Consider the following 15,134-nt stretch of genomic DNA (forward strand, 5'->3'; position numbering starts at 1 on the left):
GTGCTTTGGGTGTACAGTAACATACCTTTAAAAATACAATTTTTTTTGTTTATTTACGTTAATTGTTCATTTTACCCACCATTTTACATGAGAATGTGTCATTTTAGGCTGGAATGGATCAAGAAATCATTTATGGCCAAAGGGGACAAACATGCTTTAGATATATGTTTCTTTTATTGGAAGTCTGTGTACAAGAATAGGGAGGAGGGCAGGAAAAGAGGCAGTTTTGTTTGAATTTAAGTCCTGCAGGCGTCTTTTATTTGAAGAGGTGCTACATATGTTCCTGCTGACTGAAAAAATAAAAAACAAAACTGTGACAAACGGACACAAATTCAGGAATTTCTTTGAGCTTGGATCCAGCTTCATTTCATCTTTGGGGATTTGAAGAGACTTAAAGTCCAGCTCACATGTGACACACACACACACACACACACACACACACACACACACACACACACACACGAGTATATTTACAAAAGCAATCACTGAATTTACATGTCACGATTTCATTTTTTAAAAACTGTACAGTAAAAAAAAGAAAAAAAAAATCACTGCTTTGACCCGACGTCCTCTCCTCTACTTTGCTCCTAGGACTCTGACGTGGGTCGAATCCAGCTGGCAGGGACCCACTGTGGCTCGTCCTGCGCCCTCATCACTGCAGTCAGCAGCTCAACGCAGGAGTCCTGCAGCTCATTGTTGATGATCACATGATCAAAGAACTGCCAGTAGTTTGACTCAATCTTCCGTGCTGCTTCCTCCATCTCCTGGAAGTCTTCATCCTGATGAAGTAAAACCAAAGATAAGACTACTTCTACTGTATGAGTGGGAGGTCTCATAGGCCGATATAGATTTTGCCTATTCTAATTAAAACAGAAGAAGTCAAGTTGGGGGTAAAGAAAAAGTTCCTATAAAATTTGAGACCTCCCAAATCAAATCCCTTCCCTTGTGTGTACCAATATCTTTGTAATGCTCTATTGGATGAGAGCAATCACATGTGAATGTAAATAATTATCTTATTAGGAAAAAGAAATTTTTTTCTCCAAATTAAGAGTGGACGTTTTAACCAGACAACTAAGCCCAGCGTCATACTTTGAATGGCCGGTTGACGTAGTAGTTGGTGGTGATGTACGAGTCCTGTCTTGTCTCCCTGAGGCGCTCCAGAGTCGGAGGCTTAACATAGATGACGAAGGCCCTCAGTTCGTGTGTCCTCACTGCCTGGAGGGCCTAAAGAAGGATATACAAATTTACATGAAAACACTTTTATTTATCTATTGGCTCTCTTTACTGTGTCTGAGTTGGACTTGCGTTTGGCTCAATGTCGATGACGCAGATCTTGCCGCTGTTTAAAACCTCCTTTGCAGACTCGATGCTGGTGCCGTACATGTTCCCTTTGTGCTCGCCGTACTCCAGAAACCTGCCGGACAAAAAAAAGACAGAGACAGTGGGGCTAAAATCTATCGATTGTGGCTAAGCTCTCATCAGTTCCATCTACATTCCACAACTTCATTAATGTTTTAATGTGTGCAGACAGCTGTACCTGTTGTGATAAACCATGTTCTCAAAGACTTCTCGGCTGACGAAGAAATATTCTCTGCCAGATTCCTCATATCCTCTGGGTGCTCTTGTAGTGTCTGGAGAAGGAAAAAAGAAAAATCAACCATTTAATCTGATTATTACAGAATCTGAGACAAAAACACAAAGAGCCCAGAAAGAAGAGAATGCCTAGGATTTCTCAGGCAACTCTGCTTTTTAATAGTGTTTTTGAATTCAATTAAAAATTTTCATGATGTCTGTGACTGAAAAGATGATTACGTACATGGCACTGGTCCCTGGAAGATGTTTGGGTTCATCTCAACCAAACGCCTTCGAAGTTCATTCACACCTACACCAGACGGACCTGAAAAAGCACGCGCATGTTAATTGTTTGTATATACTTTCATTCAACTGCTTGTTATTGCATTAGGCATTTAGACATGATCCAGATGACCTGCTGAAGTTCAAACTGAGCATCAGAATTTTTATTGGCCAATGTTTATTGGCCAAGTATATGTGCAGACACATACAAGGAATTTGGTTCCGGTAGATGGAGGTTCTCAAGCACAGCAATGTAAATCACACACACACACACACACACACACACACACACACGTCTATATATACATTACACATGCATACACATGCATACACAAAGAAGAGATAATATCCAGTTTGTCGCAGTTTTCTGTGTGACTGCTTCAAGCTAATAGAAGGGCAACAATAACTCAAATAACCACTTGTTACAACCAAGTTATGAAGAGTTTAGAAAAATGTTGCCTGGTCTGAAAACGTGGATCCATCCTCCCTTTTTATCAGCAGTTCCAGCTCGTGGTGGAGGTGGTGTAACCGTATGGAGGACATTTTCTTGGCACACTTTAAGCCAGTAGTACTAATTGAGCATCATCATCGTCTTATGGCTCCTTCCAGCGGGATAACACACCATTTCACACAATCATCTCATACTGGTTATTTGAACAGCACCAAATGTGTGGCGCTGTCATGTCAATGTGGGCCAAAATCTCTGAAGAGTGTTTCCAGCACCTTGTTGAATTATGACAGCTCTGAAGATAAAAGAGCACCCACCCCGATTCTATCAAGGTGTATCTAAAAGGCTTATGAGTGTAGATGTTTGGTAAACTAAACTAAAGGACTGAAATGTTTTCTGTACCTAAGAGGACAATGAGGCGGTGTACATCCTCTGAGTGGCGCTGGTAACGAACCACCTCCTCATATGGACTGTTGAGGGCACTGTAGCAGCTGCTGGGGCAACGGGTGTTGCAGGACGGCTGGGTGGTGCTGTGAGCCCGCCGCCGACACAGACGCATGCTGCGCCTAAAGCCCGCTGATGAAAAAGAACAGATGTCAGTAGATAACCCTCAAAAATGGATCCACAACACACACAGAAACAGAACTAAACTCTAAATATACCAACAAGTTTGAGCAACATTATAAGAGAAATAATTTGCTGCTCGAGAAGGCTTACCTAAATATATTCCTTCAATGTTGCTTCTAAAGTCATCCTCCTCTGGTTTGGATTTAAAAAAAAAAAAGCAGGACGTAACACGGTGAGACATGTGGAAAAAAGATCGGTAACAACAATAAAAGAGATGTAAAAAATACAGATATTTGCACACAGTGTAATTAAAAATAATTCTGCAAAACACAGTGAATAATGCAGAGCCACTCCTCATGGTTCAGACATCTTATCAGGATGCATCCTGGGTGCCTCCTACATGAGATGTTTCAGGAAAGGAATGGAGGCCCGGGACACACTGGGAAGATTACATCTCTGCAACAGCTAGTCTTCTGTGCATTTCAATTATTTTTATTTTAGGGTCAAATTACCTCCAAATGGTTTTGTTAATAATTTTTACTTGAAATTACTGAAAACTAAGCAATACCAGAGTCCAAGGATGCGTAGTAACCGTTAAAGTAATAACGTAGGAACTTTAAGTTGTAAATTTGCTATATATACACTTTTTTTCCCCTTTACATTAGATTTATTAGTTGTAAGTTGTTCCTGGGTAATCCAGATGATAGCCAATGTGTGTTGGTGGGGAGCGAGACAGAGATACACAGGATTGGATTTTATCTGTGACCTTAAATCAATCAAAGCAACTACATCAGCCCGCGTGTCCCATAAAGCCTCCACCCTAAAACAAAGTCTAAAATATTTCTGCAAATTCAAACAGTACTTGAGGGATTTATGATGCACTGCTGGATTAAAAGAAAAAGTCAGATAAGCATACATACAGTATTTAGTCTTTAGTGTGGTTCATGCCACAAAAACACTGGATCCTTCCCATTTCCCACAATGCAACACACCTGTTACAAATAATAACAGAGGATTTGTGCTACGATTATGGGTAGGGGTGGGTTTTTATAATCGATTTATCGATTAAAATTGATTCTGGCTTGGATAACGTGAAATCGATTCATTAAAATCCTGAATCGATGTTTTAATATAAATTTATTTTGCCCGAAATGCCAGAATCTCAGGTGAAACCTCAAAATTTCAACAACCACCAAACAGCTAAGACAGTAAATGAGAGCAGGAACACGGATTCTGCACAGAGGTGTAAACACAAAGCGCGGACCCGCGGATCAGAATCAGTGAGATGTGCCTTTCTCACCCGACGGCATGGACACGGTTGGGGCTGAAAGCTGACAGCTCACTGATTCTGATGTTTTGGCGGGTCCGCACTTTGTGTTTACGCCCTTTTTGCGCTGATTCTAAAGCTGTTAGTTTTATCTCTCTCCAAACAATACTGACCAAACCAGCAGCAAAAGAAGAGCCAAACTGCGCTTCACATAAACATCGTCATGAATTCACTCTTACTGTTTTGCTTCCACCACGATAAAATCACACTTCATGCACATCTCTCTCTCTCTCTGTACTTCAAGAACAGTTTCCCATCTAAAAATATGTTTTCTGCATTATTCGCTTGCTTGTTACGCACAAGTCTACCGTTGTTTACAGCGCTGTTGACCGCTGGTTTTTTTCGTTTTACATACTTCCGAAAAGAAAACCTAATTTCTGCCGTTCAATACTGAACAAATTTAAACTTTCTAAAATTATGCAAAATGCTCAGCCGTGTCTCTAATAAAACCGCTGTAACTTCAGAGGTAATGTTCATATGTTGATTAATGGTTTTCTTTTGTTTTTGATGTACTGCAGAATATTTTTATAAAATCCCAGGCCAGGAAAATCACCTACATGTTTTTCTGTGTTTTATCTTCAGCTACTTTGACACAAAGGCATCTGCTGTGATGCTCACACCTTTGATAAAGTCTTACGAGGTTCAGCTTCCTTTTTATAGATACAAAAATATGTAAATGTACTGATCTGAATTATAATATTTCTGACTGTCAAAATTTCCCAGATTCAAATCAAATTGAATTGAATCGAATCGATTTGGGACCTTGTGAATCGGAATTGAATCGATTCTAGAAATCAGTGACGATACCCAGCCCTAGTTATGGGGTACTTTGCAAGCTGCTTTGTGTCAATGTTTTATGCTTACACTTGATTTTCTTTGCTTTTCCAGTGCTACTATTAAATATTATGTTGAAAAATTCGTACCTCTGTTAAAACCAGTTTTACATTGAAATATAAATCTCACAATTTATGGCCTAATTTGTTTTTCCTATAAACACCTGCGAAGGCAGTATCACGGGATATACCACACTTTCAATCGCAAAACTCAACTATCTTTCAATCGCAAAAACTAAACCAGTTTAGTGTCGGTGACTGTTACATGTGCCTCGCTGAGCCAGCACATTAACTACCATGTTTTTCTTTTTTCTGTCATTGTTAATAATCTGAAGGTCAGCTGCATATATAAAGCCAGATGCAGCTATGCTATGGGCCGCTCTTTCTCTCTCTTCTATCAGCATCAACCTTTGGCTTTAGTTGCTGTTTGAAATTTGCTTTGGTGAGTTGGGAGCAACAGCAATCAAACTGATGAAGCGTTGTGAATTTGCTTCAGTTTTTCTTATTTGCTTTCTTTGGGAGAAATTATTTTTGTATTATTTAAAAATTCTTAGACTTGCTACTCAAATGTTTCTCTGAGCCATGGATGTAAGAACTAACATTTTTGGGGGCTAGTCCGGGATTCAACTTAAACCTCTTGCACCCAGGCTGAGAGTCATATCCCTAGGTCAGAGTGGAGGAACAGAAAGAAGCATAATTTCAAAGTGCATTTTGGGTAAACTTTCGCTGGTCATATCACCATATGGGCTAGATGGCTGCTCAAAGCAAGCTGGAGCATATGAAAAGGTCTCCTTTTTATCTACCATTTAATGCTAGGCTCATCTTTTTGTAAAAATCTTGATTATTTTTTATGTAATGACTCCAATAAAAGCCCTACACACTAAAATGTCAAACATGAAAAAAAGAAAGCATGCAAAATAATACAGTGCATCATTTTGACCTGAAATCAACCAAAGCAACTGCGTCAGCCTCCATTTCCCAGATGTAAATTACTGGAAAGTCTAAATTACCTCTGCAAATTAAACAGCACTTCAGGGATTTATGATGCACTGCTGGATTAACAGAAAAAAAAGTCTGCGGCAGAAGAGAAACCCCGGCGATAAGCTACAAAAACACCAAATGCTACATTTCTTAAAATGCAACACACCAATTATAAAACAGAGGACCGTTATACTCATATTTTGTGTTTCTATACTGGCTCCTGCACTATTGAATTTTATTGTTTTAATATATGATTTAATATCAGTCCAAGTAAGAACATGTGACCTATCTCCATAACAAGTCAGGAGGTCTGCTCTTTTAATTAAATTAAATTAAAGAAATGTATAAATTTACTCTTTTGAGGCAGATAAGAACACAATTCTTTAAGCTTTTCTCACCTTCTCTGAGCTCCTCTGACATTTCCCCATCAGGCAGCAGGAACATTTGGAAAAGAAACAACAACAAAAATTTCCTTTGAAGGGCACGAAACAAATTCAGGGACAGAACGGATTACATCAGCAAAGACTTACCTACCAGAATCAAATGCCTCCTCGTCTATCGGGGCAGGAAACACAAACAGACACAAGTTAAAGACAGAGAAGCAAAGACGTTTTTGTGTGGTTAGTTAGTTTGTGTGTAAAAGATGAATAAAAGGCACATTACACAGTAAATGGAAGGTAAAGGTTTACCTGCTTCCACACATTTGTCATCAATCGCCATTAAGTCTTCCTCTGTGGTTGGAAAAACAGAGATAATTAAGGTCAGATCAGTTATAGAACGATTCAAGTTTGATTAAGTTTAATGTAGTCTATTCTTACCTTCCTCTACAGTGCTCACTTCAGTAAGCATGGAGCAGAACACAAAGAAAACTCATCTGTGAAGCTGTAAAGCAGTGACTTTAATGATGATTAAAAGAAAACCTGAGCGCACTCACAGGTCTGAATGCAGGTGTGTGGCTGGTAAGGCTGTGACCACCAGAACTCCCTCTGCTTCCTGTTACAACAAGCAGAAACAGAGTAAGATGAGACAACTTTTATGCCACCTGTAAAATATTATGAGATGTCAAAAAAGACATTTCTAGGTGATGCTCCCAAATTATATATATATATATATATATATATATATATATATATATATATAAAAAACACCCAGCACGCCCCTGCGGGCGGTTTATCCTTCAAGCTCGGGTCCTCTACCAGAGGCCTGGGAGCTTGAGGGTCCTGCGCAGTATCTTAGCTGTTCCCAGGACTGCGCTCTTCTGGACAGAGATCTCCGATGTTGTTCCCGGGATCTGCTGGAGCCACTCGCCTAGCTTGGGAGTCACCGCACCTAGTGCTCCGATTACCACGGGGACCACCGTTACCTTCACCCTCCACATCCTCTCGAGCTCTTCTCTGAGCCCTTGGTATTTCTCCAGCTTCTCGTGTTCCTTCTTCCTGATATTGCTGTCATTCGGAACCGCTACATCGATCACTACGGCCGTCTTCTTCTGTTTGTCTACCACCACTATGTCCGGTTGGTTAGCCACCACCATTTTGTCCGTCTGTATCTGGAAGTCCCACAGGATCTTAGCTCGGTCATTCTCCACCACCCTTGGGGGCATCTCCCATTTTGACCTCGGGACTTCTAGGTTATACTCGGCACAGATGTTCCTGTACACTATGCCGGCCACTTGGTTATGGCGTTCCATGTATGCCTTGCCTGCTAGCATCTTGCACCCTGCTGTTATGTGCTGGATTGTTTCTGGGGCATCTTTACACAGCCTGCACCTGGGGTCTTGCCTGGTGTGATAGACCCCAGCCTCTATGGATCTTGTGCTCAGAGCTTGTTCTTGTGCTGCCATGATTAGTGCCTCTGTGCTGTCTTTCAGTCCAGCTTTGTCCAGCCACTGGTAGGATTTCTGGATATCAGCCACCTCCTCTATCTGCCGGTGGTACATACCGTGCAGGGGCCTGTCCTTCCATGATGGTTCCTCGTCCCCCTCCTCTTTCTTGGGTTTCTGCTGCCTGAGGTATTCACTGAGCACTCGGTCAGTTGGGGCCATCTTCCCAATGTATTCTTGGATGTTCCTTGTCTCATCCTGGACTGTGGTGCTGACACTCACCAGTCCCCGGCCCCCTTCCTTCCGCTTAGCGTACAGCCTCAGGGTGCTGGACTTGGGGTGAAACCCTCCATGCATGGTCAGGAGCTTTCTTGTCTTTATGTCAGTGGCTTCTATCTCCTCCTTTGGCCAGCTTATTACCCCAGCAGGGTACCTGATCACGGGCAGGGCGTATGTGTTGATGGCCCGGATCTTGTTCTTACCATTCAGCTGACTCCTCAGGACTTGCCTGACCCTCTGCAGGTACTTGGTGGTTGCAGCTTTTCTAGCGGCCTCTTCATGGTTCCCATTTGCCTGCGGGATCCCCAGGTACTTGTAACTGTCCTCTATGTCTGCAATGTTGCCTTCTGGTAGTTCAATCCCCTCAGTTCTGACTACCTTCCCTCTCTTTGTTACCATCCGACTACACTTCTCCAGTCCGAACGACATTCCAATGTCATTGCTGTATAGCCTGGTAGTGTGGATCAGTGAATCGATGTCTCGTTCACTCTTGGCATACAGCTTGATGTCATCCATGTACAGGAGGTGGCTGACAACTGCTCCGTTCCGTAGTCGGTATCCGTAGCCAGTCTTGTTAATGATCTCACTGAGGGGGTTCAGGCCTATGCAGAACAGCAGTGGGGACAGAGCATCTCCTTGGTAGATCCCGCACTTGATGGTGACTTGTGCTATGGGCTTGGAGTTGGCCTCTAGTGTTGTACGCCACATCCCCATTGAGTTCCTGATGAAGGCTCTTAGGGTCCCATTGATCTTGTACAATTCTAGGCATTCCAGTATCCAGCTGTGGGGCATTGAGTCATAGGCCTTCTTGTAATCAATCCAGGCAGTGCACAGGTTGGTCAGTCTGGTCTTGCAGTCTCGGCTGATTGTTCTGTCTACCAGTAGCTGGTGTTTTGCGCCTCTGGTATTCTTGCCAATTCCTTTCTGTGTCCCGCTCATGTATTGACCCATGTGCCTGTTCATCTTAGCCGATATGATGCCTGACAGGAGCTTCCATGTAGTACTGAGGCAGGTTATTGGTCGGTAGTTGGAGGGGACCGGTCCCTTCTTGGGGTCCTTGGGGATCAGGACCGTCCGGCCTTCAGTTAGCCATTCCGGGTGTCTTTCGTTAACTAGCAGCTGGTTCATTTGTGCTGCCAGACGCTCGTGGAGTGCAGTCAGCTTCTTCAGCCAGTAGGCGTGAACCATGTCGGGCCCTGGTGCTGTCCAACTCTTCATACTGGAGACCCTTTCTTGGATATCTGCCACTGTGATGGTTACTGGACCCTGTTCAGGGAGGTCGCTGTGGTCTGCCCTCAAATCCTCTAGCCACTGAGCATTGCCGTTATGGGTTGCATCCTTCTCCCATATGCTCTTCCAGTATTGCTCCGTCTCCAGCCTTGGTGGTGCTGTTCTCTTATTGTTCCCTTGCCACTGAGAGTACACCTTTGCTGGTTCTGTGGAGAACAGCTGGTTTATTCTCCTGCCTTCTATCTCTCTGGTGTACCTCCTCAAGCGGCTGGCCAAGGCTGTGAGTCTTTGCTTGGCAGTTTCCAAGGCCTCAGGTATGGACAGCTTGCTGTATTTCTTAGGCACCTTATTTGTCGCACCTTTCTGCAACTCCGTTAGTTGGCTAACCTCCCTCCGTGCTACTTTGATCTTGCCCTCTAGCCTCCTTCTCCATGGAGGGTACTGCCCCTTGTGGCTGTTCAACTTGTAGCCAAGCATCTCACTGATCACTGCTGCCGTATTGTAGATCAGCTTGTTAGTGTCGGTAATCGTGGTTGTAGGTATTGCCCGTAGTGCTGCATTAACATCATCTAGCAGACCTTCTGAGGGTACTTCACGTAATCTTGGTAACCGGCTACGGGGGATCCAGGTTTCAAGCTTGGCCACGATCCTATTTTTCAGGTCAGTTCCTCTCGCACTCAACTCTCCTATCGCACTTGGGGCTATGTACCCAATCTCGGGTGGGGGTGATGATATCTCCCCCCTGACCTGGCGTCCTGACTCCTCCTTGCCGTAGCATTTGTGTTGTACCTCGTCAATCTCTAGCTGTGAGAGCAGTCCCTTCTTTCGAATGTTGGAACACTGAGCTACTAGTTGTTTCGCCGTCATTGTGGATGTTGGGTATCGAAGAATCCATAGGTCCCTCATATATATATATATATATATATATATATATATATATATATATATATATATATATATATATATTCACATTATATTTGATTTTTCACTTCATTTATGACTCCAGGAAACAATTTCCTGAGGAGTAAATGATCTAAATTACTCGTTTTAAGTCTCACTGAATACATTCAATACATGTCCCTTTTCAGTCTGATTCAGTTCAGATTCCTTGCTCAGCATTTGATTGTACTAGAGGTTACTATAAAGAGTTGGCTGCTCAGTATACTTTGCTTTAACCCAAACTAGGATCACAAATATTACTGCTAGCCAGCTAGCCTTAAGCATTAGCTGATAAGCTCCATCCATCCAGTCATCTGGATATGTCAAACAACAAAATCTAAATCAGATATTTAAAGCTTTAAACCCAGTGGAAGAGCATTTCATTATTATTTAAAGTCTCACTTTTATCACTTGTTTATGCAGACATGGCCATCCTTGAATAAGCCAAATATGAATTTTGTTTTTTCATGTAATCCTAACCTGATAAAGGACATACTGTTGCACTTCTGAGGTTATACATTGTAGGACATAACAGAGAGTCATCTGGTCTTGTTGCATGATCAGTTTCAGCCAAGCTTCAGCTGTCAGACAGATGCCCTCACATTTGATTCTAGAATACTTTGATATACAGAGGAAGTCATGGTCAATCACTGCAATGTGCCCAGGACCACAATCTTACCAAGAGTTGACATCCCAGCAAAAAAACACATCACATAACTGAATGCTCCAGACCGGCAAACTGCCAACATTTCTGCTTTCAAAGAGGTGCTCATACTTGGGGAAGATCAGTTAAAGCAATTGTATTTGATTATCAGCACCTGGGTGCTAATTACCCTCCTAATTATGGAAGCAGTAGACTGTACTTAGTTTTTCACACACAGCTTCTCTATTTTGGCTTGAATTTCTGTTAAACAAATAAACATACAGTGTAATATTTATGTCATATTTCATGCTTTATCTGAACTTGTATTTATCTCATTTTAAAGACCTGGTAAGAATCACAACATTTCGATCATGTCTGGACATATAATAGCAAGAAAAAGAGGTCAGTTTTACTAAATTAGAAAATCCTCAGGCCCGAAATGAGACAGTGCAGCAGTCAATTCAAGAAAAACAAGCTGAAGAGGCCAGTGTTACCAAACAAGTAGCTCTTAAGGGCCAAAGTCAGAATATGTCAGAGGAAAAGCCCCAAAAGGAAAATGAAAAGAAAAATAAGCAGATATTATAGTATGTTAGTTGTATATAAATTTGTCCTCAGCTCCATTCTGCAACCCATCAACTGGTTGCGGCAGATGGCCGCTCCTCTCTGAGACTGGATCTGCTGGAGGTTTCTTCCTTTTTAAAGGGAGTTTTTTGTCCCCACTGTTGCCAAGTGCTTGCTCACAGGTTTTCTTTCTTCTTCTTTTAATCAGTTCAGTTTAATTAATTTGTATCTCAATACTGTTAAATTGAATTGAACTGAATTAAAGATGACTTTTAGGAGATGGAATTGAATGAATCAGGGAATTTTAACACCTTACCCATAAAAATGACCAAACAGCAAAATGAAAGCCTATTACATGCAGTCCAAGATTGGAAGAACATGCTTAAAAGAACCATATCTGACCGTTTGAGGAGGTTGGTGGAGGGGATGAGGCCAGCACATGCTGTGCTGCTGGGTAGTTTCTTTGCCTGCCACCAGAGGGCATCTGTCTGGTCCACAATCTCCAGGATGTCGCCTCTTCTGAAGCTCATGCCGGCATCGGCGCAAGGGATGGCCGGGTCCTGCTGAGGGCTGTAGTCAGTCATGGCCCGTACGTATAGCTAGCAAAGAGAAACACACAAAATAGGGGTAAATATTTTTTATGTGAACAGAGACAATAATAATGGAGCTGTGGTAAAAGACTCACCATGGTCTGGTTGTGGACCGGCCTTTCTGTGATGGGAATGACTTTAAACATAATGGTGCCATGCGACCGAGCTTGCTGATTAGTTGTAAGAAAACAAAATGGAGCATGAACAGAACCAATGTTGGATGCAAACAATACACAACAGCAAGAGCACATTTTATTTGATGAACAAATGACCCACCACAACTTGGATAACTTGCTCAGGCTCCATCCCGTCCACAGGAAAACCGTTCACCTCTATGATCCGGTCCCCTGCATGGAGTAGACCTATGTACACACAAACACAAACATGCATTACAGGGAGTGCAGAATTATTAGGCAAATGAGTATTTTGTCCACATCATCCTCTTCATGCATGTTGTCTTACTCCAAGCTGTATAGGCTCGAAAGCCTACTACCAATTAAGCATATTAGGTGATGTGCATCTCTGTAATGAGAAGGGGTGTGGTCTAATGACATCAACACCCTATATCAGGTGTGCATAATTATTAGGCAACGTCCTTTCCTTTGGCAAAATGGGTCAAAAGAAGGACTTGACAGGCTCAGAAAAGTCAAAAATAGTGAGATATCTTGCAGAGGGATGCAGCAGTCTCAAAATTGCAAAGCTTCTGAAGCGTGATCATCGAACAATCAAGCGTTTCATTCAAAATAGTCAACAGGGTCGCAAGAAGCGTGTGGAAAAACCAAGGCGCAAAATAACTGCCCATGAACTGAGAAAAGTCAAGCGTGCAGCTGCCAAGATGCCACTTGCCACCAGTTTGGCCATATTTCAGAGCTGCAACATCACTGGAGTGCCCAAAAGCACAAGGTGTGCAATACTCTGAGACATGGCCAAGGTAAGAAAGGCTGAAAGACGACCACCACTGAACAAGACACACAAGCTGAAACGTCCAGACTGGGCCAAGAAATATCTCAAGACTGATTTTTCTAAGGTTTTATGGACTGATGAAATGAGAGTGAGTCTTGATGGGCCAGATGGATGGGCCCGTGGCTGGATTGGTAAAGGGCAGAGAGCTCCAGTCCGACTCAGACGCCAGCAAGGTGGAGGTGGAGTACTGGTTTGGGCTGGTATCATCAAAGATGAGCTTGTGGGGCCTTTTCGGGTTGAGGATGGAGTCAAGCTCAGCTCCCAGTCCTACTGCCAGTTTCTGGAAGACACCTTCTTCAAGCAGTGGTACAGGAAGAAGTCTGCATCCTTCAAGAAAAACATGATTTTCATGCAGGACAATGCTCCATCACACGCATCCAAGTACTCCACAGCGTGGCTGGCAAGAAAGGGTATAAAAGAAGAAAAACTAATGACATGGCCTCCTTGTTCACCTGATCTGAACCCCATTGAGAACCTGTGGTCCATCATCAAATGTGAGATTTACAAGGAGGGAAAACAGTACACCTCTCTGAACAGTGTCTGGGAGGCTGTGGTTGCTGCTGCACGCAATGTTGATGGTGAACAGATCAAAACACTGACAGAATCCATGGATGGCAGGCTTTTGAGTGTCCTTGCAAAGAAAGGTGGCTATATTGGTCGCTGATTTGTTTTTGTTTTGTTTTTGAATGTCAGAAATGTATATTTGTGAATGTGGAGATGTTATATTGGTTTCACTGGTAAAAATAAATAATTGAAATGGGTATATATTTGTTTTTTGTTAAGTTGCCTAATAATTATGCACAGTAATAGTCACCTGCACACACAGATATCCCCCTAAAATAGCTAAAACTAAAAATAAACTAAAAACTACTTCCAAAAACATTCAGCTTTGATATTAATGAGTTTTTTGGGTTCATTGAGAACATGGTTGTTGTTCAATAATAAAATTATTCCTCAAAAATACAACTTGCCTAATAATTCTGCACTCCCTGTAAAAAAGATATCAGTTTTTCATTTCATGTTTTCTTTAGTTTTGTTAACTTTTATGTGCTTTAATCTACTGTAGTTTATCTTGTTTGTAATACACTAAAACCTCAACGAAAATATGATCAATATATTGTTATAATCAATAACAAAAGCAATCAAATTTAAGCACAACTTGTCATTTAAAAGCTTACAGGTCCAATCGCTGCCTGTCAGAGCTTATTTAGTATACTATATAACCAGTGTGGATGTTTTAAAATTGTCTAAAGTTACATTTCTTTTCATGGTAAAGGTAAAAGCCACATGAGGATGTGTCTGTAACCAGAAGAAGAAAGTCCTGTCTGCATGAACAAAAACTTTGTCCAACCCAACCAGTCCATGTCTCTGGTTCTGAACCTTTTATTTTGTTAGGATTATCTTATAAATGCTCCCAAAATGGGACAAAAACAAATATAGACGTACACTGCATGGACAAAAGTACGGGGCCACACCTTTTACTATTTGAATTCAGGTATTTTGAGTCCCATTGGCACAGGTGTCTAAAATCAATCACCTAGCCATGCACCCTGTCTTTATGATAACTGTAGAGCTCCAAATCTCCTCCAGCATTAACATCAGCACAAAACCTATGAGCTTCATGGCTGAGCAGCTCCTGTAGATTTAATGTGGAGATGGCCCAGCCCTTTTGCCCATATAGTATAAGCTTTGGGTCTGAAAAGTGATGCCAAAGCAGAAATACGAGAAACCTGCATTTTTTTCCCCTAATGGTCAGCAGGGGGAAGCTTCTCTGGAAGCAAAGATCCATCCCTTTGTCTAGGAGTGCAGACCCTACCCACCACCTTATTCATGACCTCAGTAAAAAGTTCAACATGATTCTAATTTTGTCTTCACTTGTGAAAACTACATAATAAAGAAAGGTAAAGTTACTGTCTTATGGACCAAAAAAATCTCAACCTGAAGCTCCACAAATCAATAGATGAGATCCATGTTTTATATAAAGTGCTTGATTGCAACTAGCACTAGAATTTGGAAGCAGATTGACCAGGAAGATTTTTTTTTGTCTTCCTACATGAATCATCCCAACATTGAAAACGAACACAATCAGATGGTCTG

At 41.9% G+C, this 15,134-nt stretch overlaps 1 protein-coding gene across 1 annotated transcript in view; it reads right to left on the bottom strand.

The window, feature by feature from the left end:
* Positions 1 to 184: 184 nt before the first annotated feature.
* The window catches only part of mpp4b (MAGUK p55 scaffold protein 4b), a 30,068-nt gene continuing 15,118 nt past the window's right edge, over positions 185 to 15,134 (bottom strand). Inside the window, exons 8-22 of the mRNA XM_085399062.1 lie at positions 12,351 to 12,436; positions 12,170 to 12,244; positions 11,887 to 12,083; positions 6,945 to 7,003; positions 6,829 to 6,846; positions 6,700 to 6,741; positions 6,545 to 6,565; positions 6,409 to 6,423; positions 3,020 to 3,061; positions 2,705 to 2,878; positions 1,817 to 1,897; positions 1,538 to 1,631; positions 1,306 to 1,414; positions 1,090 to 1,224; positions 185 to 779 (exon numbers count right to left, since the gene is read on the bottom strand). Coding sequence (XP_085255188.1) covers positions 588 to 779; positions 1,090 to 1,224; positions 1,306 to 1,414; positions 1,538 to 1,631; positions 1,817 to 1,897; positions 2,705 to 2,878; positions 3,020 to 3,061; positions 6,409 to 6,423; positions 6,545 to 6,565; positions 6,700 to 6,741; positions 6,829 to 6,846; positions 6,945 to 7,003; positions 11,887 to 12,083; positions 12,170 to 12,244; positions 12,351 to 12,436 — 1,340 coding nt within the window. The 3' untranslated portion in view covers positions 185 to 587. The remainder of the gene's footprint in view (positions 780 to 1,089; positions 1,225 to 1,305; positions 1,415 to 1,537; positions 1,632 to 1,816; positions 1,898 to 2,704; positions 2,879 to 3,019; positions 3,062 to 6,408; positions 6,424 to 6,544; positions 6,566 to 6,699; positions 6,742 to 6,828; positions 6,847 to 6,944; positions 7,004 to 11,886; positions 12,084 to 12,169; positions 12,245 to 12,350; positions 12,437 to 15,134) is intronic.

Source organism: Rhamphochromis longiceps, linkage group LG23 (assembly GCF_057381845.1).
Source record: "Rhamphochromis longiceps isolate RC_006_pf linkage group LG23, R_longiceps_female_GT1.1, whole genome shotgun sequence".
In the NCBI taxonomy this organism is placed as follows: Eukaryota; Metazoa; Chordata; class Actinopteri; order Cichliformes; family Cichlidae; genus Rhamphochromis; species Rhamphochromis longiceps.